This window comes from Tympanuchus pallidicinctus, unplaced genomic scaffold, assembly GCF_026119805.1.
Source record: "Tympanuchus pallidicinctus isolate F22 unplaced genomic scaffold, pur_lepc_1.0 scaffold30, whole genome shotgun sequence".
In the NCBI taxonomy this organism is placed as follows: domain Eukaryota; kingdom Metazoa; phylum Chordata; class Aves; order Galliformes; family Phasianidae; genus Tympanuchus; species Tympanuchus pallidicinctus.
In genome coordinates, this window is record NW_026294748.1 from 2,552,622 (window position 1) to 2,579,100 (window position 26,479).

At 43.2% G+C, this 26,479-nt stretch overlaps 1 protein-coding gene across 4 annotated transcripts in view; it reads left to right on the forward strand.

Annotated features, from left to right (window-relative positions):
- ARHGEF12 (Rho guanine nucleotide exchange factor 12) overlaps nucleotides 1–25,992 on the forward strand; it is a 63,798-nt gene extending 37,806 nt beyond the window's left edge. For 2 of the 4 annotated variants that reach the window (XM_052697266.1, XM_052697268.1), the window contains 30 exons: nucleotides 413–484; nucleotides 1,227–1,319; nucleotides 1,913–2,023; nucleotides 2,516–2,614; nucleotides 3,251–3,293; nucleotides 3,670–3,775; nucleotides 4,598–4,735; nucleotides 5,249–5,281; nucleotides 6,019–6,136; nucleotides 7,313–7,418; nucleotides 7,677–7,889; nucleotides 8,339–8,468; nucleotides 8,553–8,588; nucleotides 9,190–9,344; nucleotides 10,001–10,147; nucleotides 10,912–10,997; nucleotides 12,618–12,743; nucleotides 13,460–13,574; nucleotides 15,883–15,983; nucleotides 16,253–16,330; nucleotides 17,332–17,407; nucleotides 17,821–17,988; nucleotides 18,490–18,577; nucleotides 19,061–19,150; nucleotides 19,290–19,366; nucleotides 19,729–19,953; nucleotides 21,772–22,257; nucleotides 23,875–24,191; nucleotides 25,042–25,114; nucleotides 25,626–25,992. In XM_052697266.1, coding sequence (XP_052553226.1) covers nucleotides 413–484; nucleotides 1,227–1,319; nucleotides 1,913–2,023; nucleotides 2,516–2,614; nucleotides 3,251–3,293; nucleotides 3,670–3,775; nucleotides 4,598–4,735; nucleotides 5,249–5,281; nucleotides 6,019–6,136; nucleotides 7,313–7,418; nucleotides 7,677–7,889; nucleotides 8,339–8,468; nucleotides 8,553–8,588; nucleotides 9,190–9,344; nucleotides 10,001–10,147; nucleotides 10,912–10,997; nucleotides 12,618–12,743; nucleotides 13,460–13,574; nucleotides 15,883–15,983; nucleotides 16,253–16,330; nucleotides 17,332–17,407; nucleotides 17,821–17,988; nucleotides 18,490–18,577; nucleotides 19,061–19,150; nucleotides 19,290–19,366; nucleotides 19,729–19,953; nucleotides 21,772–22,257; nucleotides 23,875–24,191; nucleotides 25,042–25,114; nucleotides 25,626–25,636 — 3,717 coding nt within the window. In that variant the 3' untranslated portion in view covers nucleotides 25,637–25,992. The remainder of the gene's footprint in view (nucleotides 1–412; nucleotides 485–1,226; nucleotides 1,320–1,912; nucleotides 2,024–2,515; nucleotides 2,615–3,250; nucleotides 3,294–3,669; nucleotides 3,776–4,597; nucleotides 4,736–5,248; nucleotides 5,282–6,018; nucleotides 6,137–7,312; nucleotides 7,419–7,676; nucleotides 7,890–8,338; nucleotides 8,469–8,552; nucleotides 8,589–9,189; nucleotides 9,345–10,000; nucleotides 10,148–10,911; nucleotides 10,998–12,617; nucleotides 12,744–13,459; nucleotides 13,575–15,882; nucleotides 15,984–16,252; nucleotides 16,331–17,331; nucleotides 17,408–17,820; nucleotides 17,989–18,489; nucleotides 18,578–19,060; nucleotides 19,151–19,289; nucleotides 19,367–19,728; nucleotides 19,954–21,771; nucleotides 22,258–23,874; nucleotides 24,192–25,041; nucleotides 25,115–25,625) is intronic. The other 2 variants (XM_052697267.1, XM_052697269.1) reach the window with 1 other exon arrangement.
- Nucleotides 25,993–26,479: the final 487 nt, after the last annotated feature.

The window sequence follows — 26,479 nt, forward strand, 5'->3', positions numbered from 1 at the left end:
AATTCCTGGCTATCTTCCTAATAAATATTGGGAAATGGGACAGGGGCTAGCCAGAGAAACTAGCAGCACGAGTACTACATGAACTGCTGTAAAAGGTGGAGAGAGCAAAGAGGAAGATAAGGAGAGGTGTACTGGCAGGTTTTATTTTTACAGCTCTGCCTTTATTCAGTGCTTCTAGCATTCTTAATAAAACACCTTCTCCATTGGGTTGTTCTGTTTTGTTGGATGTTTTTGTTGCTGTTTGTTGTTGTTTTGGAGCTGTGCAGTTTGCCTGTTGGTACTTCAACTGGTTAACAGTTCGCTCTGAGAGAAAGGAAAACATTTGTCTGTCGTGGCTGAAAAACGTACTGTGCTGTTCTCATTTTCCTGGATTTGCTGTTACTCACCAGAACTGAACTTCCTTTTTTCCCAGAGTCCTCGCAGTGGCCTGAAGGAGCGGGTTTATCTGGATGAGAGCCCAGAGAAGACTGAGGTTCAAGATACTGTGAGTCCAAAACATAAAGAACCACAGCAGCGTCGCCTGTGATAGTCCCATTTGGCATGGTTTTTTTCCTTTCTTTTTAGATGAAGCACCCATAAACTTTGCATTAGAAAATGAAACGCGATTAAAGTTGTGCAGGGAATGTTAATTAGCTGAATAAATGTTTATGGAGCTTAAGAGCGGGCCCATTTAGAGACAAGAAATAGATAATCAGCAGTAAAACAGCTGGACCTAAAAGGGCTAAAGCTGTTGTGCATGTTTTATTCCCTGAATTCAACACTAAATGAAGAGCAGTGTTTTTTCTTTAGATCATTATGGCCTTCAGAGCAGATAGAAATGGAACGTGGTTGGAAGTGCTGTTGTTTTCCTTAGGATGACTTCTGAAGTATTTTTCCCTCATCTTACATGATTTTCTAAAGTCATATTTCTCCATTTATGCTAAGCTGACATTTGTCATATGCTGCATGCTTAGTGTGCTCAGAAATCTGTAGATGATGCAATTGGTTTTGAGTCATCTGCTTTGACATTTCTGAACGCTTCCAATTTGGGAGAACTATGCTGAAAGGAATCTTGCGACCCTAAGCTTGTACGAGGTTGAATGAAGGCACTTGGGTTTCCATTGAAATTTGAGGAGGATTAAAATGATAGCAGTATCTTTGACTGGGTGAAGAAAGATGACTGTTCCACGGGAGTAACTGCAGTGCACTTCTCTTCCTTCCCTTCTCCCACTCCTGACTCACCCCAGGATTCTCAGTCCAGCATTGGAAGTCCTTCATCCCGTGTGGGACCACAGATCATTGGAGCAGAGGATGATGACTTTGACACTGAGCAGGAGCAGGTGGGAATGACTTGCAGCCTCAGCCATTCTTCTTCCCACGTTGACTAGTCTTTCTGTGCTTTAATTGCAAGTGTTCCATGGCTTAGTTTTATTGAACTGTTCTCGTGTTTAATTAAGAATTAGGGCATGTGATTCCTCTTACCACTGACCGTGCCAAATGGTAACACCTGGGGGTTTTTGTCTTTATTTCTGTTACTCTTCTTGAATTTCAAGAAGGCTTGAAGTTTTATTTGCTTTATTTAGTTTCCTTTTGCTTATTAAGTTTCTTCTAATTGTTCTGCGCTGTGGTCACAGCAATGTAGCTCACATGGCTTTTGACATATTCACTCTGAGGTACTTTAGCTCTCCTGTGTTCTGAGTTGTATTTCATTACATTATATTCAGTGTTGAGAGATGTGTTTAAAAGGTGTGTTGTCATTGTAAGCCCTTCCTGGGATACTACAATGACACTGTGGAGGTTCTGGAATTGATCAGTTTTCATTTCAATTCAACAAATGAAGTGTTAAGCTGTTGGAAGAAGCTTCTTGTTTTGTTTTTTGTTCTGCACAGTAGCTTTCTTGAATAATTCAAACAGTTTCCATGTATCTCCACAGATAAATGGACAATGCAGTTGTTTCCAAAACATTGAGCTCCTGAAGTCTCGCCCAGCTCACCTGGCTGTTCTTCTGCACCATGTGGTGTCCCAGTTTGACCCTGCAGCATTGGTAGGATGTTCTAGAATTGTTTCCCTGGCCAAAATTTGTAGTGTGTGTCAGGAACTCCTTATTCTTGTGTAGCATTACCAACAACATAGCTGGATTGGAAAGGAGAGAAATACAGATCTTCAGCAGGCATGAGCTTACGTCAGATAAAGGAAGAGAAGAATGAAGAGAACTGTCTCTAGAACATTCAGCTATTTACAAATAAATATTCAGCTCTGAAAGCATTTAATTTCAGCCTCAGGTAGTGGGAATGGTTTCTGTCCCTTAGTTCTGAGTTGTGTAGCCTGATCTCTGTGTTTTTCCTTGTCCTGCACTGAGTCTGTGGCAGCATAGCTGACCAGCTGAGGCTACCTGTGGTTGGCTGAAGATAGCTAGGAGGGCTTGCAAATCAACAATGCTGAATTCTTTGCATGACAGTGAAGAAAGGTTTGAATTAGGGGTGTTAGAAGAGTTGTTGTAGTATCTCTAAATTACTTCTCCTCCTGTTTCCCACAGTTGTGCTACCTTTACTCAGACTTGTACAAGCAGACCAATGCGAAGGAGACTCGGCGTGTCTTCCTGGAGTTTTACCAGTTCTTCTTGGACCGAGCTGCAGTAGGTTCCAGAACTTTCTTTTGTTTTCAGGCATATTTAGAAAGTTGACTTTTACCTTTCTTTGCTCTCTGAAGTGGAAAAAACTAAGGAGTTAGTCAGGCCTTCAAGAATCAAAAGGATTTTACTGTGTTGTTTAAAATATTACCATTGAATAAAGGAAAATAAATGCCAAATAGCCCCAGCTGCCTGGTAGTTGTTTAAATCACAGGAAATGCATTATCTGATAGGAAAAATAATTTGGTTACGTGCAATCTAGCTTTAATTGTCATACACTGCATTTTAGTTAATATCTGCTGCGTGCATTGATGTGTCTGTTGTCAAGGTCAGGCAATTTCATGTGTGTGTTGGTAAGCCTGAGAAACCTCTTTACCATCTCATCTCAGACTACCATGTTGTGTTGCAGAGGCTATGATCACCTGCTTAGATGAGATCATCCTCGTGTATTACATTTTATATATATGTGTGTGTGTGTCTGTGTGTATCATAGGGGAGGTTTCCATCCTGAATATGTTCAGGATGTTCAGCTGTTATATGATTTGGGGTTTGAAGGGCATTGTATTATGCACTTTGTATTGTGCGTTTTATTGGGGTGCTGCTTGTTAGATGTATTCCTCCAGTGTTCCTTTTCTTTTGCAGAATCTTAAAGTTCCAATACCAGATGAAATCTCTGTAGATCTAGGTAAGGCACTCCTGCCTTGGAATTCTGCTTTTCAGCTTCTGCTGTTTGAGGCAGTCCCAGCAAATAACCGTGGGGTTGCTTCAGATGTACAGTACTGTGTGTTTATAGGGAGAGACAGAACGTAGTGCATGCTCTGATAGATGCATTGGTGGTGGGAAGAACTGCCCATGTTGGCAAGTGTATCTTTTGGTCTAATGCTGGATGTGACCAAAGCTATTTATGCTTAATGCACTGAAATTCGTATTATCAATAAGTGGAAGGCAAAAGGGAATTCTTGGATGGTTTAAGTTGTGTGTGAACGACTTTATTCTAAGGTAGTGTGAACTATTTCTCTTCTGGAAAGAATAATCTGTTAACTTTCTCTTCTGACTTACAGAGAAAAGAAGGCCAGAACTCATTCCTGAAGAGCTTCATCGCCACTATATACAAACTATGCAAGATAAAGTCTGTCCAGAAGTTCAGAGGAATCTGGAAGATTTCAGGTAACAGCAGTTGCCTGTACAGTTTTTGTTTAATTCATGCCTGATAAGAAGGAATTCCAAACTCAAGGAACATTTGTCTTGGACTGAATAGGAAGATAGCACTGGAGAGAGGGCTCACTCTGACCAACCTCTGAGTGTCTTTTGACACCGTGCTGCATGTAGTCAGTTGCAAGATCAGTATCAAAGACTGGATTCTTTATTCTAAAAGTTATTGGAGCCACATTTAGAATATTGTTGCTTAATGGTGTTACATAAATCTTTCTTAGAATTGTAGAATCATTTGAGTTGGAAGAGACCTTTAAAGGTCATCGAGTCCAATCCCTCTGCATTGAACAGAGACACTGTATTTTTAATCAATGTATATCATTCTTTATTTTTACTCCCCTTTAGACAAGAAATAATCCACTTTAGAGAACTATTATCTACAAATCATATAATTTGGTAACTGATAAGTCCTTTTATGTGCAGTCATGAGCATTCTGTGCTAGTGTGAGAGACCATCTCAAGATAATCTGTTCAGTAATTGTCGTCTTCATAGCTAAAAATATTCAAGTCTGTGCTTCAAGTATATAACCTTGGAGGCTGCAAAAAGAATGCCCACTTCTGGTCATTGCCATAGCTACTTCTCTTGATAAATGCTGTAAAATGTTACCCCTCTGAAGGCCATCTTAGCTCTGTTTTACAGTGATTGCAAATGCTGTAGAGAAATGCTGCAAACCAATAAGGCAACCTTTTTGGCCTTCTGAATGTCAGGAGGTTGCTTTCTCTTGTTACAGGTCAGTATTTATTTTGAAGTGATTCTTTCTTCTCTCTGTATTTCAGGCAGAAACGTAGTATGGGGTTGACCCTGGCAGAGGGAGAGTTGACCAAGTTGGATGCAGAAAGGGTTCGTGACCGGAACGCGGTGGAGAAGGAAAGAGCATGTGCAGAACAGATTATTGCCAAGATTGAGGAAGTCCTGTGAGTATTGGCAAGTGTAATTGAGTGAAGTGAAGATGGTTTCATCCTGAACCTGACAAGTGCAGAGCAAAAGAGTTGGGAGCTACGACAGAAGTGATTTGTTAACCAGTGCTTTTGCATTACTTCCCTGTTTTGCTGCTAATGTATCTCTGAGTAATTATAGCTAAAAGTAAGGCAGTAGTTATTTAAAGTCCTTATATCTTTTCAGGGAGGCTACTGCTCTAATAGGAGTGGCAGTGCTCCCACTGCTGTCATGTGTATTATTTGATCTGAGTTCTTCACTTGGGCTGCAGAAGCAGGTAGTTTCAGAACCTCGTTTGTCTTTCATTTTGATGTGAACCCAATTGTCCCAACTGACCCTTCATTTTTGTTTAACTTTTCTTTTTTTCTGGGGCTTTTTTATATTGGAAAGGACACTTTGAACATAAGAGCTGGCACTCTGGGTAGATGTGACTGGGTATTAATTGTTAATTGAGTTTCTTTTTTTACATTCTCTTTTACTTCTTTGCATAGGATGACATCTCAGCCTTTGGAGGAAGACAAGAGGTAATGAAAGTTGTGTGGTCCTAGAATTGAGAACTCGGTTGCTGATGCTGGTTCTGCTGACCCTGTCTTCTGCTGAGCAAAACAAGACAGCCCTCTGCTGGCTGTAACTCCAGACTCTCCCTTTCTGAATCCGCTGGCATAATGATCTCCGATTTGGAGCATCAACCCCTTGTTTTCAAACTCTCCTTGTTCTGAAGTTCATTGTCTTTGACTCCCACCAGAAAAAGTTGCAGAGAGTTCATCTGTGTCGTTTGGTTTTGTTCTGTGGTTGTTTCAGTCCAGTCTGAATGTTCATTATCTGTGCATGCTGTGCCCCATTTGGTTTATCTGACACCCTGCAACCAGCCTGTTAGCTTTTACTGTTCTTACAGCAGCCAGACCTCTTACTGTACTGATTTCCAGTAACTCTAAACCATGATCTGACTTCAGATATGTGCCTAATCTATGAGTTTACACCTGTGTAATTGGTAACATTTTAATTTTACTTCTCAGGCTGGTACACCTTTTATAAACTGCATCTTTTGTTTATGAGGAATTAGATTCTAATATTAGTTGGGGCTTTCCCATAGTAAATAATGCATAGTTTCATATTAAAAAAAAAAAAAAAAAAAAAAAAGCTTCTGGTTTAATTAATTTCTCCTTGAAACTTTTACATTTCATCTGTTTTCTTTTCTTAACAAAATGGATTTTTCCCAGTACATTTCTCCTTAACTTCCATCCTTGTATTTATTTGACAGCTCCACCATACAATATGTGATTCTTACTTACATGAAGCACCTGGGAGTCAAAGCTAAAGAGGCTCGGAACCTGGAGCAGAAGCGTGGCCGTATTGGTTTCTTGCCAAAGATCAAGGTAGTAGTGCTGTAGCCAGTGTGCATTTGTGTAAAGCTGCCCAGCATGGATGCTTCATTAGAACTCAAAATATACTTTTGTATGATACCAGGAAGTTGGTGTGATTTTACTGCCTTCATTGTGTCAAGAGCATCTAGGATTATCAAGCTGCACAGAAAGCCTAACAGCTGTGATTGGGTTATACAGAATCACAGAATGGCCAGGGTTGGAAGGGACCTCAAGGATCACGAATCTCCAACCCCCCACCACATGCAGGGCCACCAACCTCCCCATTTCATAGCAGCCCAGGCTGCCCAGAGTCCCATCCAACCTGGCCTTGAACACCTCCAGGGATGGACGGGGCATCACAGCCTCTCTGGGCAGCTGTTCCAGCACCTCACCGCTCTTACAGCAAAGAACTTCCCCCTGACATCCAACCTAAATCTTCCCTCCCTCAACTTAAATCCATTTCCCATTATCTACCCTTGATACATATGTTACATATGTTTTCAGATACATCCATTCGGGCAATTGGTCAGTATAGTTCAATTTTTGTCTTAAGAAACTTGCCTAAGAATGAGTTCTCTCACCCAAACTCCATCTCTGCTGTCATCTCTCACAGTATGGGATGTGTCTGGTCTCAGTAACTGTATATTTTCATCAGCATTCCACCTTCCTTTGAAATGTTAGGGCTGTCATAAGCAGTTCTGCACTGACAGTGTGAAAAGGTCAGATGGAGCATTAGCAGCCCTTCTGAAGCGGTGTGCTAAGTTGTATTTCTCCTTCCCAGATTAGAATCTGTATGGTTGTGAAGCTTTGGAGTCACGAGGTTGTTCCTTAGAGAAACAAGGCGCTGCTGGTCGCTGTGGCTGTGTCTCTTAACCCAGGAAGGAGAGTGTTTTTTAGCTCCTTGGCTGCTAAGTTAAAACCAGGGTGTGAGTTTTTGCTTTTAACAGATGCATCTTGAGGATGCTGTGACTCCCTGCTGCTATAAACCTGTTACACACTATTCATAAGCTGCTCCTGCTCTCTGTGGCTGTTAGCTGCAGGATGCTGAACCCTGAATAGGTTGGTACAAATGAACTTGTACCAAACTGCTGCTGCTATCTGAAATAATTAGTCAATACGTCAGTAAACAACTGAATGTGAAAAAATGAGTTACCTGTTTGCTTTGCTCTTCTGTCCTCTGTATTATTGCAGCAAAGCATCAAGAAAGAGAAAGAAGGAGATGAAAAAGGAAAGAGGAGAGGCTTTCCTAATCTCTTGGGTCCACCGAGGAGACCGAGCCGACATGACAGCAGTGCAAGTATGTCAGACAAGGAAATGTGTGCACCCCAAGTATGAGCTTGAAAACCTATCAGACTCTGTCTTTAAAAAGAAAACAAAATATGCACACACGCACACAAAAAAGCACTAAAAAGACTCAGCAGAATTTTCTTCTTTAAATTAAGATTTGTCTTTAAAAACACGTTTTATGTAGGTATCCTGAAATAATCCTGATTCCGATTCTGTTGGGAGCAGGTAAAAGCTCTTTCAGCCGTGTAACAACTCTGTATTTGTTTAGTTGGCAGAGCCATGGAGATACAGAAGCAGCGCCACCAAAAGCACATCCCTGCAGTGCCTTCTGTTAGCCCAGAGCCTCCAGATTCGGGCAAGGTGCGCCAGAGTGGGGCCTGCAGCGATGGCACAGATGCACCATACCCACCTGCCAACCCCATGTCTCCGTTGGCAGTGGGTCCTTTCTCATCTCCAGAGGGAAACAAGGACAGTGAATCAGGTTAGGATGATACTGTTGCAGAGGGAGTCTGTTGTAAGTTGTATTTGGAGTGGAATGCGGAAAGGATGCCTCTAATGCAGGGGACCTGAGCAATGAAGATGTGTTTATGTCACATAATCTTCCTGAGTGCTCGGTCATCTTTTCAGACTTGATCCTTGATCAAGTCATGAGATCTTACCGTGGCCAAAAATTACTGTCTGGTGGCTTTTGTCATGGTGTTGTTGGATCATCCAGTGGGAAAAAGACAGCCTGAGGTGCCTGCTGCACGAATCAGTGTTGCCTGGAAACATATCTAATTGAGATTATTCTTACCAAGCTTACAAATTCAGTTCTAGCTCTGAGTTGGAATGAGGCTGTGAATGAAGAGGCTGTGAAGAGGTTGTGAAGATATACTCTAATGCACTCCAGCTTGATAGGATTTTTGATGTTTCTTATTCATTCCCTCTCAGGCTCGAAGCAGACAGGAGAAGCCCCACCTGCTAATGAGTGTGTGGATGGCACACCCCGCACACCCAACACTACTTTTGAATTCCCATCTCCCTTGGAAAACTTGCCAGAGGAGGAGGGAGAGTCAGAGAGGTAACCGTGGTGCCCCAGGATGTGGCAGTGGCTGTAGCACAGCTGTGAGCATGGTTCCCTCATACTTCCTTTCTTTCTTTGCAGAGTGGTCGACATGGGGACACCAAAGCCTTTTCGCAAGTAAGTGTGCTTGAAACTGTTTCATCTTAATTGATTTGAGTGACATTTTCATTGGTTATGAAGCAGAACGCAGCAGTGTTCGTTGTTCTGAGCCAGTACAATTGCTTGTGTGATCTTTTCCTGTTCTTAAGTAACATATGGATGAAATGGAACACCTGTGCATAGGGCAGGTGGAGCAGATCGTATGCAGATAAAGCCTTTGATCAATGAGTGAAAGACAGTAAGTGCTACATCTGCTGATTGGAATTGATGGGTGATGGAATTGAGATTCTCGGGTTTTCTTTTTAAATGTTAGCTGTGTATCTGCAAAGAAACAGTGACTTGCCCTTTCTCCTACTTGCTATTTGACCCTAAGCAAATTATTTTTCTCTAACACTGGAAGGAGATTTATGAAAACACTGCAAGAACAGATATTCACTCCTAGTTGTTCTGCAAAGGGCAAAATTGCAAAGCATTCTCGTAGTTTCAGACATGGAACAGCTTATTAGAGAGCATATTTGTGTAATGCTTTACAACTGCTGTGTGTGCCTCGATTTTTCTCTTCTTTCTTCCTTGTATCCATGCCTGAAATGGCAGTGATGTGGCATATTTTTCCCATTAGGATGGACAGCGTTGGTTTTGCAGATGTGCAAAGTGAGGATGAGCTGTATGACTTTGACATGGACACAGACCCTCCCAACTGGCAGCAGCTTGTGAGCCGAGAAGTGCTGATGGGGCTGAAACCCTATGAGATCAAGAGGCAAGAAGTGATTAATGGTGAGATGGAGATATTTTTTTCCTATCTTACCGAACAGAAAGCTGAAATCTTGTCCTGCAGAGCTTTAGAGCTGTTAAAATCTAAAACAAGGTCTTTTGTCACCAGTCTGTCCAGTGTGGTGCCATGTGTTGCTTTGGGCTTGAGGAGTTCATGTTTGTGAAACTCATATTTGCTACTGAAGTGTTCAGGGATGAGACTGATCCTGTCCTTAGGGGAGAAATAATTAATATTTCAGTGTTCTGACACTGAAGAACCAGTTTGCAGTATCATGTTCTGTAAAAGAAAGTGAGAGGCGCTGTCTAGGCAGCTGGAAAACACACACAGTGCAGCCATTGTCAAACTTCATCTTCAAAACTTCATTTTAATTTCAGGTGTTGCAGTCCTGCAGAGCAATCTGAGCAGCCAATACCTGCCCCTAGGAGCAAACTGTTTGTGTAGGGTAAACTGAGTCATGAATCAATGGACTTCTCTGTTTCTTGAAACATGGAAGCATAGTAGAGTGTGGCACCTTTGTGGAACAGCCTGGAATATTGAATGTAGATGAGGGAGATGTTTGCAAGTTCATACTTCCAACTTGTATTTGGTTCACTTTTGAGTCCACGTTGTCACATCTTGAAGTCAGCAGTTACAGTCCTGCCTTCCTGTCTCTCTGCAGAGCTGTTTTACACTGAGAGAGCTCATGTCCGCACCCTGAAGGTTCTGCATAACGTTTTCTACCAGCGTGTCACCCGGGAAGGGATCCTCAACTCCAGTGACAAAAAGAAGATCTTTTCAAACCTGGAGGATATCCTGGGGCTTCATGGTAAGAGTGGCTGAGGTGCTTCTTGGCTTCGCAGTCTGAGCTGGAATTCAGGCTACAAATACCTGAGAAAAATTGATGCAGGTACCTTGAACCAAGAGGCAGCCTCACGCAGCACTTCTCCCCTCCACACACAATTTTCTCCTTTCTGATTTGCAAAGATATTCTGATGAAGAACGCGTGTGCTCAGTAGTTCAGATGCTTGCTTTTTTTGTATCAGTGTTCACAGACTCTTGTGCTCATTCAAGTTTGATGAAAACAACAGTGCTTTGATGAAGACTCTTTGTAGGGTAATGCTCAGAAAGTTGCAGCTGTCGATGAGGAAAACATGAAAAAGCCATGGGAGGATTGATGTCTTGCAGGTGGCTTTGAAGAGTCACCCTTTCTAATTGTTTGGAGGAAGGACTGCTCAGAATCACAGTTTCTGCTCTGTCACTGAATAATCAGTTGTAAAGGCAGTTGTTTAGGCAGGTGGCTTGAAGTGTGTTCTGCATGAGCCCTGGGTTTTTAAAAGGTCAGTGATACTGAGCCTCAGAAAAGACAAGACTGGAAAAGTTCTTGGAGGTCATTGAAACACAGGAGAGATAGAAGTGTGAAGGAGGGATGTAACATTTTTTAGATACTGCTGAATTCATTACATTGCAGGACACCTTTTCAATGTTTGGTGCTTTCTTGGAAGAAGTTTTATTTTAAAAGAAATGGAAAGTAAGGAAAATTAAGCATGCAAATGGTATTAATAACATTTTCTTTTTTCTTTTTTTTCTAAGTGGCATTAAATGATCAGATGAAAGCGGTCCGGAAAAGGAATGAGACTTCTGTTATTGACCAAATTGGGGAGGATTTGCTTTCTTGGGTAAATTCCATTTTTATTCTTGAAAATGTGTTTCAGAAAGTGACCTATGGTGTCAGAGGCTAATGAAGGTAATTCCCAGCTAATGGGAATTGAAGGTCTGAGAGCAGTTATTTGTGTGGAGCCAACAAAGAGCTGGGGAAAGAGGTTTAGAGAAAAGCAGAAACAATCAAAGGATTTTCATTTGACTGGAGGTAGGAGAAAAGAAGAAGAAAACACTTCTTTCAGTGCATTGGTAAAATAGAAACATAGTTTTGGAGACCTAAAACGAGAGCAGGGTTTTGAGAAATGTAGCAGCACAATTTACTGCAATAATATTGAAATAAGCCTTACGTCACCTTTGGTGCAGTTAAAGATATTTTAAAATCATGATTTCCAGTCGTAGAGTTTGCATAGCTGAGCCTCTTCAGATCTGTAGAGCTGTTGCAGGCTTTGTTTCAAAGATGAGATCCAAACGATGGGAGCAGGAGTGAGAAGCTCTTTGGTTTTTTCAGTCTCTCCTGGGAGTCTCCTGTTTTGTTGTTTGTTTTCAAGCCTACTTAATATGGGATTGAAGATTGAATCTGCTTATTCTTTTCAGATGTTCATGCAGAAGTCTCTTGTGATTTATATTTTTGTAATCCCGCCGTTTGTCTCGTATCCCAGAAAAAAAGGGAGGAAAATGAAAATCAGATGTGGCTGGTAGTGAAAAACCTCTTTTAGTTCTCCCCTGTGTGCTGTGAAAAGCAAAAAATAGCTTGTGCATTCGTTTTTGAACAAGTTAAAGCAAGCTAGACCTTACAAGTGTGATCGTTCCATGGCTAGTGTCTGGTTAAGTGGCTAAAACACAAAAATCAAACTAGAATCTCATTCTCCAGTGTATTTTCAGGAGTTGCTTTTGCTGCATCACCACTTGGGCGGTAGGAATGGGAAGGATGGCAGTGATTGTCTGTCTGTCTGTCATCTGCAGCACATTTCTCAGCTCTGCTCGTGGCTGTCGTTTTCTCTAGCCATATTTCTGTTATCTTCTTGTCTTTAAGCACGGCTAATCCTGAAGAAACAGGACCTTTGGTCTTGGCTTTGCTGACCAGAGTCTGGTAAATAATCACTGGTCATTCATCCGAATGCTGTTTTTGCACTTCTCTTACAGCTAACAGTGGGGGACTGTATTCTCTCCCTGAATCTGCACTTGTGGAGAGAACTGGAAATGCTGGGAGTGGTGACAGGAGAGATGTTGGGTTTACACATAGCAGGGCTTCTAAATAGGCTGGACAAACAAAGGCTTAAAAACAGAATGTTTAAAATGATGTATTCCGTGGAAGTAACTTCTCAGATATAGAACACAAGTGAATGGCAGAAAGCTGTGCCAGGGGAGGTTCAGGCTGGGCATTGGACTTCCTAGCAAGGTGGTTGATGTCTCCAGGCTGTCTGCATTAAAGGGGCATTTGGATAATGCCATCAGTAACGAGCTTTGATGATTGTCGTAGGTCTCCCCTCTTCCTCCCATCTTCCCCCCTTCTTTTGCTACTATTCCTCCCTTCCCTTCTGAGAGCAGTGGTGCCACATGGCTTGATGTCTGTTGACAGCAGCTCGTGCTGAAGTTGGGTCTGTCTAATTTTTGGCTTTCGTGACTTTCTGGCACAGTTCAGTGGAGCAGCAGAGGAGAAGCTGAAACATGCCACTGCCACGTTCTGCAGTAACCAGCCCTTTGCTCTAGAGGTCATAAAGTCCCGCCAGAAGAAAGACTCTCGTTTCCAGACTTTCGTGCAGGTGAATTTTATGCAGGGGTTTGAGCTGCTGGTGTGGGATAGTGAAGGGCTTTAGATTAAGTCGTTACAGTTAATGAGATTGCACTTCACATTGTCTTCAGATTGCCATACACAGTGTCTTGCTGGAATGAAGGAAAGCACATGCTGCCCCAGGCAGCATCACATCTCACTTGGGTGGCTGTTTCCCAAGGATGAGTACTTCTGTGAGGAAAAACTGCTTATAGCAGTGCAATTATGATGCATGCCAAAGTCAGAAGACAGATACTGTAAACCTATTCTGCCCACCAGGAAAGGGGCTTGAATACTTCTGGCATTTGGAGAGGAGAACATTATCTTCATTACCACCAGCTGGGAAGAACTGCAGTAATACAAAGGTTGACGTTATTTTGAAAAATGTACTGTGGTTTTGCTATAGCATGAAGAGCTAAACTGATATCTTCCCTGTGTGGCAGTGACTGAGATTGATTGGAGGTGCTGCCAGGCCTCTGTGCAGTAATGAGGGAAGGAAGCCACTGCTTTGTGAACCCTTCCTGTACGTAATTGCAAATCGAGAAGGGATGTATTGTCTGAATGATAGATCTTGGCATTTCTTGTCTTGTATTTAATTACCAGAAGGTGAAGTAATAGACGTTTACGTGATGAATAGATGTTACACATTCAGGTAATTATACTCTTAATAAAAATGACAAACGTACTTATTGTGCTGTTTAATTTTAGGATGCTGAGAGTAATCCCCTGTGTCGCCGCCTGCAGCTGAAGGATATCATTCCAACAGAGATGCAGAGGTTGACAAAGTACCCCCTTCTGCTGGATAACATTGCAAAGTACACAGGTAAAGCATTTCCACCAGGTAGCCAGTGGTTGGTGCTTGTGTCTCAGCAGGTTTGCTAAGCAAATGTGATTTCATTGCATGGACTGAAGTACAGTTGAATTTTACAGGTCACCGCTGTGATGTCATTGCTGCCTTCCTCACGGGAGGACAGGTTAAATAAATTCTTTCTAAATATGTAGAATTAAAAAATCCAGTCTCTTTTTTCCTCAATTGAACTCATTTTTCTTCTCATGAAAAACAGAACAGAACAGAACCATTAAAGTTGGAAAAGACCTCTAAGATCATCCAGTCCAAGCATTAACCCCTCCCCACCATGCCCACTAACCGTGTCCCTCAGTGCCACATCTCCATGTTTCTTTAACACCTCCAAAGATGATGATTCCACCATTTCCCAGGGCTGCCTCTTCTACCACTCTTCCCAACAGTCCATTTTTTCTGAATATCCAACCTGGTACAACCCAGTAAAAGCCATCTGCATGCTGATGACCTCCCAGCAGGGCCAGCTAAAATAAGAAGGGCAGGGGGATTTAGTTTGGGATAGGTGAATGGCAGTCTGTGTTGGGTTATACATGTAATCATTCAAACGTGGTCTTGACAAGTTCGAGGGGTGGAAGCTGAAGTTTTGAAGATAAAACCACTCTGCTCATGAAATTACTGACAAAAGCACTTTGATTTGCTGATAGTTTCTGAAAAAGAGAACTGGAATTCCTGACAGTCTTCTTCCCTTCCTCCAGTTCTTGGGCTGCTCCTTAATTTTACGCTGTTACCGTTATTACCTGTTTTCAGTCATTGTGACAACCAAACTGAAGGAAATGTTTCCTCTGTGCCCTCACAGTCCTGATGCTGTGTGAGTACACAGCAGTGCAGTAGCTGGAATTACATTCAGGAGACAAACAGGAAAAAGAGCGAGCATCATTTCACTCCTCCTTATTCATGTTCTGATAAACTGAAACTTGAGCTCACAGAGAGGCAGCTTGCCTCTGTGCTGCTGTTTCTGAGCAGTCATTAGCATGCTTGTTCTTTCTGTAATTTTGTAGGCATGTTTAACACCTTTCTACAGTTTTGGAGGAAATAACTGGAAAGAATTCAATCACTGAAGATGATGCTTCATTTGTTTCAGTAAATTGATTTTCAGTAATAAATATGCTCTGAAAAACATATTTTTACTTTCTTCTTTAGCACACCAAGATAGCTAATCAGGCTATTAAGAGAAAACACATTTAAATGAATTCCAATTTCCATGTAGATGCACTTGAGAGAGAGAAAAAGAATAAGATCTTCCAATAACAGAAATCCCTGGTTGTCCATTGCCAACATAAAAATATGGAGAATGAAGAATCTAATAAGAACTCATCAAGTTATGCAGTTACTTAAACGAGCATGGATGGATGTAGGACAGTTCTGAGCAAGGAAGAAAAAAAAGTATCACAAAGTCTAAGCAAAAATCATGCAGTGCTGAGGCTGATGCAAATCGACATGTTTCTGAAGAAGGGAACAAAGAGCAGATAATGCAGAACAAATTGATTGTTTTCTTTTAAGGTCAAGATTTCCATGTTATCGACCAAAGGGTTGTGCTGTGCTGATCAGTTCTCCATAGAATTTGTTCAGAATTCCCAGTAGGGGAGGGAAGAAAGAGTGCTTAGATTTCCATCTCACCTACGCCCCGAAAGTCTGATATAAAATCAACTTCATATAAAAACCTGGAAGGCCATTCGTATGATATTAACTAAGAACTTGAAGAGCAGTTTGAACTTGGGGAAAAAAAGCATCGTCCCACATGATAGAGGCCAACAGAGTCCTGGTGCAGCTCTCATCAGCTGTCACATCTGTACAGCACTGCAGAACATTACCTGTTCTTGCAGAGGTTTGAGTTCAGCTGCTGTGTGCCACACTGGAAGTCGTTTCCAGTGTAACAGACAAAGAGGACTCATAAGACCATGAAATGCCTTTTCAAGTTTACTAGCAGATAACTTGCAGTGTAATTTCATTACTTGCAAAAAATGCACTCTATTTATAAGTCACTCTAATCATAATTAAGAAAGCGTGTGACACTCCATTACCCCTGATGAACTTGTTTATTTGCCAGTTAACTACATGCATAATGTGGCTTGTGTTGGTGAGAATTGATGGGGCTCACCTGTGTCTGTCTGTGTGATCTAGAGACTGGCTGGAAAGGGAACTGCTGCATGCTGTTGCTGTAGCAGGAGGATGTTTTTGGAGCCTGTTTGCGGTCAGCCAGCAGCACGACATTTGTGCCCTCTTCATCCTTTATCAGAGAGAGTGATTGCATTTCCCTGTTCTCTTGCAGAACTGCCTGAAGAGAAGGAGAAAGTGAAGAAAGCAGCAGATCACTGCCGTCAGATCCTTAACCACGTGAACCAGGCTGTCAAGGAATCGGAGAACAAGCAGGTGGGAGCTGAGCTGGGTTAACAGCAACGGTCAGGGCGAGGAGAGGGAGGTGAAGGGAAGCAAGCTGTGCAACATGGCTGGAATCTGTGCACAAGTGACAGTGTATTGTGCTTAAAGGTGCTCTGTGGCACAAGTACTGCTGTGAGAACAGGAATCCCAGGCATTTGGGAACTCGTGACTGCCTGCTCTCTGACTCTAATTAGAGTTCTGATAATCAGAGTGACCATTTTCAATGGTTTATTGTGGGTTGTTGTTTTTTTTTTTTGCAGCATCTGGAAGATTATCAGCGTCGTCTCGACCTGTCCTACTTAAAGCAGTCTGAGGATCCCATGATGGATGAGTTCAGGGTAAGTGGCAGCACTGAAGCAATTGCTCCTTGCGTCCTGATTGCAGCACTGTTGCTCTGTTTGTGGCTCTTCCTATCCCATCTTCAGATGTGCAATCTTGGAGATAAACCTTTAGTTCTGCTGACTTCCTGAACATCTCCGTGGATGTAACAACGTGGTTCTGCACATAGGAGTGCTGGTGGAGCTTGTAAGCTTAGTGAGATACCAAGAGGATGATGATGATTTGATACTTTGACTGCTGCCTGTGCCAGTCTCACTTAGAGATTCTGTGTTGTTTATTTATCACTCCTTTATATTCTCCAAAGTCGGTGTGTATTCAAAGAAATCTTTATGTGATGACTTGCCTATAAAACTATATCCTGTAATCTTCCACAAATAAACCCACAAGCATTTAGTTAGGAAATGAAGAACTTACTGGCAGTTATGAAAGCTTGCTGTTATTGATTGTAGACTGAGACTTGGAAGGAATGACTTGTGAAAATTGTCACTTCTACTTGCCTGCAGATCTAAATGTCACAAGCACTGAAATGACTGAAGAATCCATTGACATTATAAAGTCCATCAGATCATTGGAATGCTTTTTATATCAGTATGTCATTCGTGGGCATACTTGACTTGCAAATAGAGTGCTGAAGCATTAACCAGTTGTAATACTGGGACTGCAGACTTTGTATGGGCTATTGCAAAAGCTCCTAGAAATCAGATGGCGTTCTGATGCCTTAAGAACTTTACTTAGAAGGAAAATTCTCCATGTGCTCACCTGAAACATCGTCAAAAGATCAGAGAATGAGGAAGAGTGATGAAAGACACCTCTCACAAGACTTTTGATGTACAAGCATGCCTTGTTCTCGCTCCGTGGTTCTTTTTCCACGCTGGGTTTAGCTGCTCAAATTGGAGCACCTATGGGTTACCTTCCCTCTGACACTTCTATGCTTTACCACTGCTTGCTTTCCTAGACATCTCATAGTGCTGCTTCTTTTTTTTCTTCCTCCTGCTGACAGAACTTGGATCTCACAAAGAGAAAAATGCTTCACGAAGGACCTTTGACTTGGAAGGTTAATCGTGACAAAACTATCGGTGAGTCTTCCTTGTCAGCTGATGTGGGGTTGAGTTTGTGTGTGCTTGCTGAGAGAGGGAGGGAGAGGGAAAGCATTTCTGCAGTTTCCAATTATGATTCGTACTGCCACCTATAATGATGTGTATGTGTTTCTCAAAGCTGATTAAATCATTCTTGTCAATTCTGAAATGTGCTGGAGTATCATTAAGGCCATGCAGGGACACAGCAGTCAGTCGTGAGATGATCCAATCCCATCTGTAGCTCTCTGCTGTAGTTTTGATGAGGAAGATTTGCAAGCTTTGCCTAGAATGGCATAGCACTGATTAGTGCCTCTGCATGAGTAATCAAAAATGCAGCCTTTTTCTTTCTGCTGGGGTGTGATAGAAAACCATGAGTCTTTAACTCGTTCTGGGTTCCTTTGCGCCCTGTGCAGATCTCTACACTCTGCTCTTGGAGGACATTCTGGTGCTGTTGCAAAAACAAGATGATAAGCTGGTCTTGAAGTGTCACAGTAAAATCTTGGCGTCGACGGCTGATAGCAAACACACCTTCAGTCCTATCATCAAACTGAGCACTGTTCTGGTTCGTCAGGTGGCAACAGGTCAGTGTAACAAGCAAAGGAGGACAACAAAAATGGGGATTAGATCAGTTGAGGTTTTTTTTGTCTAGAGTTCCAGAGTTGAATGTGGAATAATGCGTAGGCTTAATTCTTGGTTGTCCAACATCTTGTTCAGTAGCACTGCGTGAGCTGTTTAACTTCTCTGCATTGGTAATAACCTCTTTAGGCATGGCTTGAGTTATAAATAGGCTTCTTTGTTCAAGTAGTCTGGTTTTATTAGATGAAAGGTTCCCTAGAAATGAAAATCACTATGAGGGAAAAGAGAAGTGGTGCGTTTCAAAGTAGCTTGGGCAGAAGTGGCTCTTTTCTTTCAGGACTAATAGTCAGATTTCCTGGATTTCTCTCTGTGTACAGTACCACTGAAGGGTTGCTCCGTGATCTTTTACTGCTTCTGGATGGGGGTAATGTCCAGTTCTAGGAATGTCAGGACGCTGTGCAGAAGGAGGTTTGCAATTAAATGCTTCCCTCTTTGTGTTACTCCAGACAACAAAGCGTTCTTCGTCATCTCCATGTCAGAAAATGGTGCTCACATTTACGAGCTGGTGGCACAGACAGTTTCAGAGAAGAACGTGTAAGTAATTGCTTCAGTTCCATCTGCTCTTTGATTCGTTGTGCTTGTGAGAGCTTTTGTGTCTGCTTGTGTGTAGTAACTGTGCAGGTGTTCACGAGTTACCTGAGCTCATTTGTATGACGCGTGGCAGCCGTTGTAGTGTGCAGTGTATTAAACTGATCAGTGCTACGTGACAGGTTACATAATGCTGGCACTTACATTTATACATAAAAACAACTCGACAGCTCCTGCTAAGGTCCTGTCATTCATTTCCTTCTGCTGGAACATCCTGGTGAGGTGAGCATTGTGCTGTGCTGCTTCACTTGTGGCTGCAAGGTATTACAGAGGCACTGACTGTAACAGGATTTGAAAGAACAACAGGATTAGACGTTTCTGGTGATAAGAAAAGCAGTAATTGCATTAGCTGGATTTAAAAAGTGTTAAATGGAGCAGTATCCGTTATGCTTCACATCTTGCATGTTTTTATGTGATGTTTTTATGCAGATGGCAGGACCTTATAGCTCAGATGGCAGGGAATGTAAAAATGGAGAGTAGCAGAAGAGTGATTCCATTAACGCAGTCGGGACCTGGCGAGTAAGTAACAGCAGCTGGAGGAGGAAGGGCTGCTTTTCTTTCCCCAGCAGCCCATCTTGTGTCAGCCAAAGCAGTGATTGGCATGCAGCATTCAGATACAGGTGACTAAAAGTACATGTTGTTTCTTTCTTCCCTGCAGAGAAGAGCGTGAAGAAGAGGAGCAGCAGAAGCTCAAAGACCAGCATGACATTCCTGCCAGTAGCCTACAAAGCCCAGGTAACACAGTGGGCCTGGTAAAGGCTGTCAGTAAATTTGATACACAGAGTGCAAATGTGCCAAGGCATGTTCCTTGTGTCCTGGGGCTTTTTTGGTAGCACTGGCTTTTTTGTGGAATGGAACAGTTTTTTTACGAGTCAGGTAAAGAAATGATGCTGAAGCTCCTGAAAAAATACCTCTTACTATTCCCATTACAAATCACAGAAAAAGATTGTTTTTCTCCCTGGAAATGAACAGCCTTTTATCAAAGCTGTGCTCAAGAACCATTTGTTAGTGTTTTCAGAGATTATGAGAGTTTTCTGCAGTTTAGCATCGAATTTGACACAGTTGTTTAAGCTGAACACACGTTTTCTGTCTTCTAGACAAAGATCTGGGCCTGGACTCTCAATTGATACTGAATGCTCAGACTTCACCCACCATGTCTGAAAAGTCCGAGGTGGAAAGCCTTCTTGTGGCAGAAAGACAGTTTGATAAAGTGCAACAGGCAGACCTGGCCCTGAAGGAGGCTTCTCCCTGCTATGAACACACAGCCACCAATTTACCTTTGGTGTCAGGAGGGCAGTGGGCACTGGATGCATTAAGGAACCGTAAGTACCTGTGAGCCTTGCTTTGGAGATGGAAATTGTGAGGTCGACCTTCTGAATCAATGCTAGAATAGTGTTAATGCCTGTTTCTATTAAATAATTTGTTTCTCTGTGCTGTAGATGACAGCACAGCAAAACAAAGTGGATGTGACATGAAGGAATTCTGAGTTCTGAATTCATACACCGCTCACTGCAGCCACAGGCATCTCATTGCTTTGCTGTTGTTTTTCTGTGTCTAAAATGAGGGTAATCGTGAATGGTTACGTATTGTCCACAAGTGCTTTGATGGCAAAATCAGATTGCAGAGCTCTGAGCAGTGCTGTAAAATGTCATTGCCAGTCAGCAGACTTCTCGAAGACATTGCAGTTACCCCATGGACTTGCATTCACAGCACCAGGGGTGCAGAACAGGAAGGGTTGCCTGAGTTGCAGGCTGTGATGTGGCGTATTTCTTTTGCAAAATCATGCAGATGAGGTTGGATGTTTTACATGAGCAAGACAAAGTCTAGATGCAGATTTTGAGGGGATTTGGGAGCTGGCTGGGTGTGATCAGATTGGTACTTGTCTGTGCTGAAAGCAGTTTGTTCTGATGAACAGATAATTCTGTAAAATTGTTTTCAGAAGATTCACAAGCATTTTCTCTGTTCTGTGGTCTACCTTTATTCAGAGGAAGAATGCAGGGTTGTGCAGCCCACTTGATCAGACCCAGCATTCTAATTCCTTGTGTTTCTAAATATAACTTCCTAAAATTTGAATGAAATCATTAATCTGTGCATCTCTCCCTGGCATTTCAGAAGTGGACACGCAGTCCCTGAATTGCACTCGAAGGGAATACTCTGTACTGCTTCTCTGTGGGTCATTTGCTGTCACTAGAATGCAGAGCATTCATACCCTTGGCCCCAGTTCCCTTTTCTCTCTCTCCAAGTAATTACAGTCTTCTGCAGCTTAATGGTTTACCTCAGATCTTCAGATCCATTTTCTAGGATTCAGAGTCCTTTTCTGATTCTGAATGCTGTACAGATGATCTTAGTATGCATGTTCACAGACCAGCCATAAGAGAATCTCAGTCTATGGGGTGTGTTAAGTTGGTATCAGTGACCCAGCATCTCTTGGCCATGCAGATGCAGTAGGCAGCCCTCTGACAGCAACAGTGGGTCTCACATTTTGACAAGAGCCTTCCCTTCAGCTGAGGGACTGCTGTGTTGTGTGAGCCCATGGATTTTCCTGGGTGTTGTGTGAGCATTACATGGTGAGAAAGAACAGCAACTTGCACTCTTGACAGAGTCATATTTTTGCACTGAACAATGTGTCCTTAATACAAAGTGTTTGGTTGGGATAATTTGAGCACTAAAGGGATGTGGGTTGAAGTTCAGATAAGAATAAATTTACATGAAATTGTAGGGAAAATTGTGGATCTGTCATTTCAAAATCCAGTGGAACACGGTTAGTGTGCTGCTTCGAGGCTGGGGTCCCCCATTACTGCCTTTGGGTTTCAGTTCCTTTGCAGGGGGTAACAGCCAGGCACTCACCTGCCTTCCAGCTCACTGGACAGCTTCAGTAGGTGATTTCTCTGTTCCAAGCAAGGTGGAGCTGGGACTGATGTGTTTGCCCTTCCTTCTAAGGTGAAATGTGGAATAAAGCATTGGTACAGGGCTCCAAAAGACCTTTTATTTATTTCCCCCCCCGACTTCCCTCCTGAGAGCAGTGAAAGGGCTGGCTGCTCCGAGACCTCTCATTTGAAAGAGGGGCCTTTATGAGTAGTTTGATCTCTGTTCTGGAGGACACGGTCTGTGAAGCTTTGCCATGTTGTTTCTACTTGCAGTGGACTTGCTGAAAAAGCTGTTGGTCCAACAGCTTGGCTTTGCTGAGAAGGGGACCCTCGAAGACCGGCAGCGCTTCCCCAGGTTCAGGACCGTCTCTCAAGAGGCACAAACAGAGGGGGGAAGTGAGCTTGGATTGCAGCACTCCGACCATAACAAATTTCACCAGCCTGGAGCAGACTCCACGCTTCCAAGAAGCGGAACTAACGAGCCCACAGCTAATTATGGCCTCCGGACTTCAGCTGAATCACCAGCTCCAGGAGATGCCATGCAGCTGGGAGCGAGGGACCCCAGGCCCAGCAGTAACTTAGCGATGGACCGCATGGGTGTGAATCTGGAGGTCTCTGCCACGGAGCTGGAAGGGCTGGGTGCTGATGAGAGTGGGGAGCATTTCTTTGATGCCCGAGAAGCTCACAGTGATGAAAATCCATCTGAAAGTGAGCTGATGGAAAGGAAGGACGAGGAGGATGTGCAAATACGGATCTCAGGTGAGCTTATTTCCTTCCTTCTTGGAATGGCAGCCTCTCCCAGTTCAGTACGAGAGACTTGGGCTCAGTTTTAATTGGGAAATACTAAAGAAAACCACAGTACGTTTTCCTAGTGAAGCTTCTCTTGCTGATACGAGTTAGGACATTTATTTAAAGTTAGTTCTTTAGTCCTTGACAGTCATTTCAGCACAGAAAAGAGCTGAGCAAACATGTACCTAATGAATTTCCTATTTTATGAAAGAAGAAACCAAAATCCTGTGGGGTTAATACACTGTGACAAACTGTATTTACAGAGTCCTGGGCACAATGCAAGCTCTTGATTGCTATTGCCACTGGACCGTGTTATCTCTCAGCTGACGGTTGGAACCTGTAGGAAAAATATTTTCCCTGCAGGCAAAGCATTGCTGTAGTCCATACACAGAGTCATGGCTCAGGCTATTTTGTAGCTATTGCTTTGGCTTCTCATGATTGAGCTTGGGAAGAGAAACGTACAGTTCAGCTTGGCACTGCAATTGTCTCCAGCGACCTCACCCCAGTCTGAAGCTCTTAAAAGCTTATTATGATTTCCGTTGTTATTACATATGCTATATTTGGCAATGGCCTGAGCATCTCCCACCCTCTCTCTTCTACCCTTCAAGAAGGTTGTGGAGCTGTTAACTCAGCAGAAAGGCAGCTCGAAGGCAGCAGCTGTAAGCACCTTCATGGGACTTTGCACACTTTGCATTTGGAAAGTCCCGTGCTTTTGATCAGCCAAAGTGGTGACCCTGCACTAAATTTAGCACACCAGCTTATCCTGTGCGTGCTGTGGTGTGAGGAGGCACTCACAGGTAGCAGATTCCATATCTCTTATCTGAGAATATGCTTTTATTTAAAAATTGGATTCTTCATAAGCCAATTTGTGGCTGTCCAAACGCTGCCTTCCAAGTGTGCATTGAAAAATCGTTTGTCTTTCCCTGAATTACAGAAACACTTTAAATTATTAAAAGCAAGCCAACAACTTGAAGCATCTAATTACTTGTCACCACTCACGCTGTTTACTTTCTTAACTGTGGAGGGACATCAAAATCAGATTGCCCTGTTTTCAGTCAATTCTGCTTTCACGTGCAAGCTTTGCTGTAATGCTGCAGAGAAATTATTTAATGTAATTCTATTGCTAGGCACAGTTTGTGATCGCTGTGCTGTCTGTAACTGCATTATCTCTTAACGTATTTTCAGCAAGCTGGATTTTAAAGCTAACCCACCTACAAGCAGGTCAGAAATGGTTTGGGTTGGTGGGTGCTGTGAGCACGTATGCAGGATTTTCAGGCTGGAAGCAGAGAGCTGGGGAATGAATGCAGGAGGGGAGGTGATGAGCTCCTCTGGTCGTCCTTGGCCAGCTGTGGTCCCCAAACCGGCCGTGATCTGCAGAGCTCAGCTCAGAACCAAGCTAGCTTGGTCTCATGCAGTCACCACTCTGCATAGTGTTCGCAGATGCTTTCTCTTGTCCATTTTAACATGTCTCAGGAGATGGGCCTCTCCCCACTTGCCTTCCTTAAAGTCTGCTTAAACTGTCTGCAGTTCAGTGGTTCTCAGCGGTGACGGCACCGAGGTGTGAGTAAAAAGCTGTTCTCTCGACAGGAAATTGTTTGATCCTTGATGGATATGAAGCAGTGCAGGAGAGCTCCACGGATGAGGAGGTGTCGTCTCTGGTTCTCCAGGGTGCTGCAGGTGGCCACAGCTCTTTGGACTCTGCACAGCAGCAGCCCCTTTCCCCACGGGACACGCAGTCGGATGGAGGCAGCTCCCCGTTTGCAGAGGAGATGATGGTTTCCCGCTGGGGAGGAGTGGAAGAGCCCTGCACGGTTGTAGCAAACCCTCCCTTCTGGTCTATAGAGTCACGCGTGCAGATGATGCAGTATATTCAGAAGATAGAGAATAACCTTGAAAAGTTAAAGGTACTGTATTTCTGCTTGCACCGGTCACTCTTTTTGTATTTCTTAGGCTTTGTTTTAGAAAATAACTTGGAAATGTTCAGTTTTGGGGAAGGAGGTCGTGCCTTTTTCAATCTCTGGTTCTTCCCTCTGGAAGCTTTTGGAGGGGGAACTTTTGGTGCCATTTGCTTGCGTTGCACTGTGGGGTTACAGGAAGCCAGCAGTTCAGCTGCAGGCAGGAGGTGTTTGTGCTGCTTTGGTTTCAGTTTGGAGCCGTTCTTCAGGGACAGGACAAAAGTGCAAATGTGTAATGGGGGGGTTTCAAAGGGACCTCTGGCCTGATGGGTATGAATTATTGGCATACAAATGCCTGTTGCATGCTGCTGCCTTCAGCAGGAGGTGCTAAGTTGCAGTAGGATAATAATGAAGTTTGCAGCTTACTATATCCAGAATAATTTTTTGTATGTTTTGAGCATTTGTCATAGAATCATAGAATCATAGAATCACCAAGGTTGGAAAAGACCTAAAAGATCACTCAGTCCAACCGTTCACCTATTCCCAATAGCTCCTCCCAATTTGTCCATACAGCGAAGCATTCACTGTAGAGGATTTGCAGCATCCTGGTGTGTAAAGCAGACCAACATGTTAAGTTTGTAGCCAGTCTTTAATTGAACTTGAATGTGAAGAGGAGATGGAACGTTGTTTGGGAAGGGGAGGCTGAATGAAGGTCTTGAGATCCAGTGTGGGTCACCAGAATGATTCCAGTCCACTCTCCCGCAGTGCAACGGATCTTTTCCCATTTGAAGCCTTCTTCAGTCACTTGATAAAGAGGGAAAAAAAGCCACTTGAGGTGTGTTTTTGCTTTGTTTTTCAGGAGGTTGAGGAAGACTACATCATTCTCCGTCGCCAAGGGCTGGCTGGGTCAGCCTCCACAGGAGAGCACTCAGGTATGACCTTGTGGAACAGGCAGTGCAGAGCACACTGACATCAGGCATTAACCAAAGAGTGCACAGTCAGTTATTAATGTTTTCAGACACACACACAAAAAGGTTTCATCTGCTTCAGCATCACTAACAGGGTGCTGGTTCCAAGAAAGGTCAGAGGAATCCATTGAGTCTCACAAGTGCAGAGGAGCCCATCTCAACCATACCTCCAGCTGAGGACATGCAGCTTCTCTTTCAAGAGGCTGAATCGATGTAAACTCCCAAACAGAGATTTCACAATGTGTGAAATGATTCCAGTCTTTCTCTGGGTTGCCTCTGGCATCGTGTGAATTGGTTGCTGTGTGGCCAGTCCTCTGGCACTACGTGGTTGCTGGGATTCAGGTTAAATGTGTGCTCTCTCTCTCACACTGACATGCTTTCTGTGCTGGTGCTGTTGTTCAGAAGCACCAGGCATTCGCCTCTCATTGCACCTCTCCTTCTCTCACCACCACTGTTTTCTGTTTTCCTCCATCAGAGAAAAGTTAGTCGTGTTTTCAGGACGACTGAAGATTGGATGAGGACTGTCAGGACTCAGCACCCGCTGCCTTCCTTGTGGACTCTAAGACAAGAGGGTTCAGACCATCCAAATGTGAACCATCCTCTAGCAAAGCAGGCATGGGTGCTTTTCCTGTGGGGCATCTGCACTATCTTGTCAGTGAGGGAGTCTGTTCTATTCTACTCCTCCTCTCCTTGGCCACCAGAAATCTTTTTTTTTTTTTTCAGAACAGAAAAACCAAACCAAATGTACAGAGCTTTGGGTGTAGGATATAAAAAAAAAATGTATTTAGACATTTAAAAAAAAAAAAAAAGGAAAAAAAAAAAAAAAATCATTGTATTTATTTGACTTCATTCCGTGTATCAAAAGCACATTTTAATTTTTTAATCTGCCTATTTTTTTTGTTGTCGTTGTTGTCGTTGTTGTCGTTGTTCTGTTTTAATTGGGCAGTGACAGTTCTGGCCCTGTGCATCCAGTGTGCTGTGCCTCCTGCTGCTCCTGAGCCTCGTTTGCTCCCAGGGCAGAGGATGTGCTTTGTGTACCTTCCCTCCACTGGACTGGACTCTGCACTCCCTGCTGGCACCCAAACTGCCAGGCAAAGAAGCCACTTATGAAGGTGTCACGATGACTTGTGGCTGGAACTGTGTGCATCCAACGGTTGCATGGGAAATGCCCACATCACCACGTGTCCAGCAAGGCTTTTCCATGCTCTGAGTAGCCAGGCACTTGGGCACAGTTTATTTCCCCCCCTCTCTCTCCCATGAGGGTTTTCCTTTGCTGACACACGAGATAAAACTGGGAGAGGAGAATAGGCTTTTTTTTTTTTCTTGACT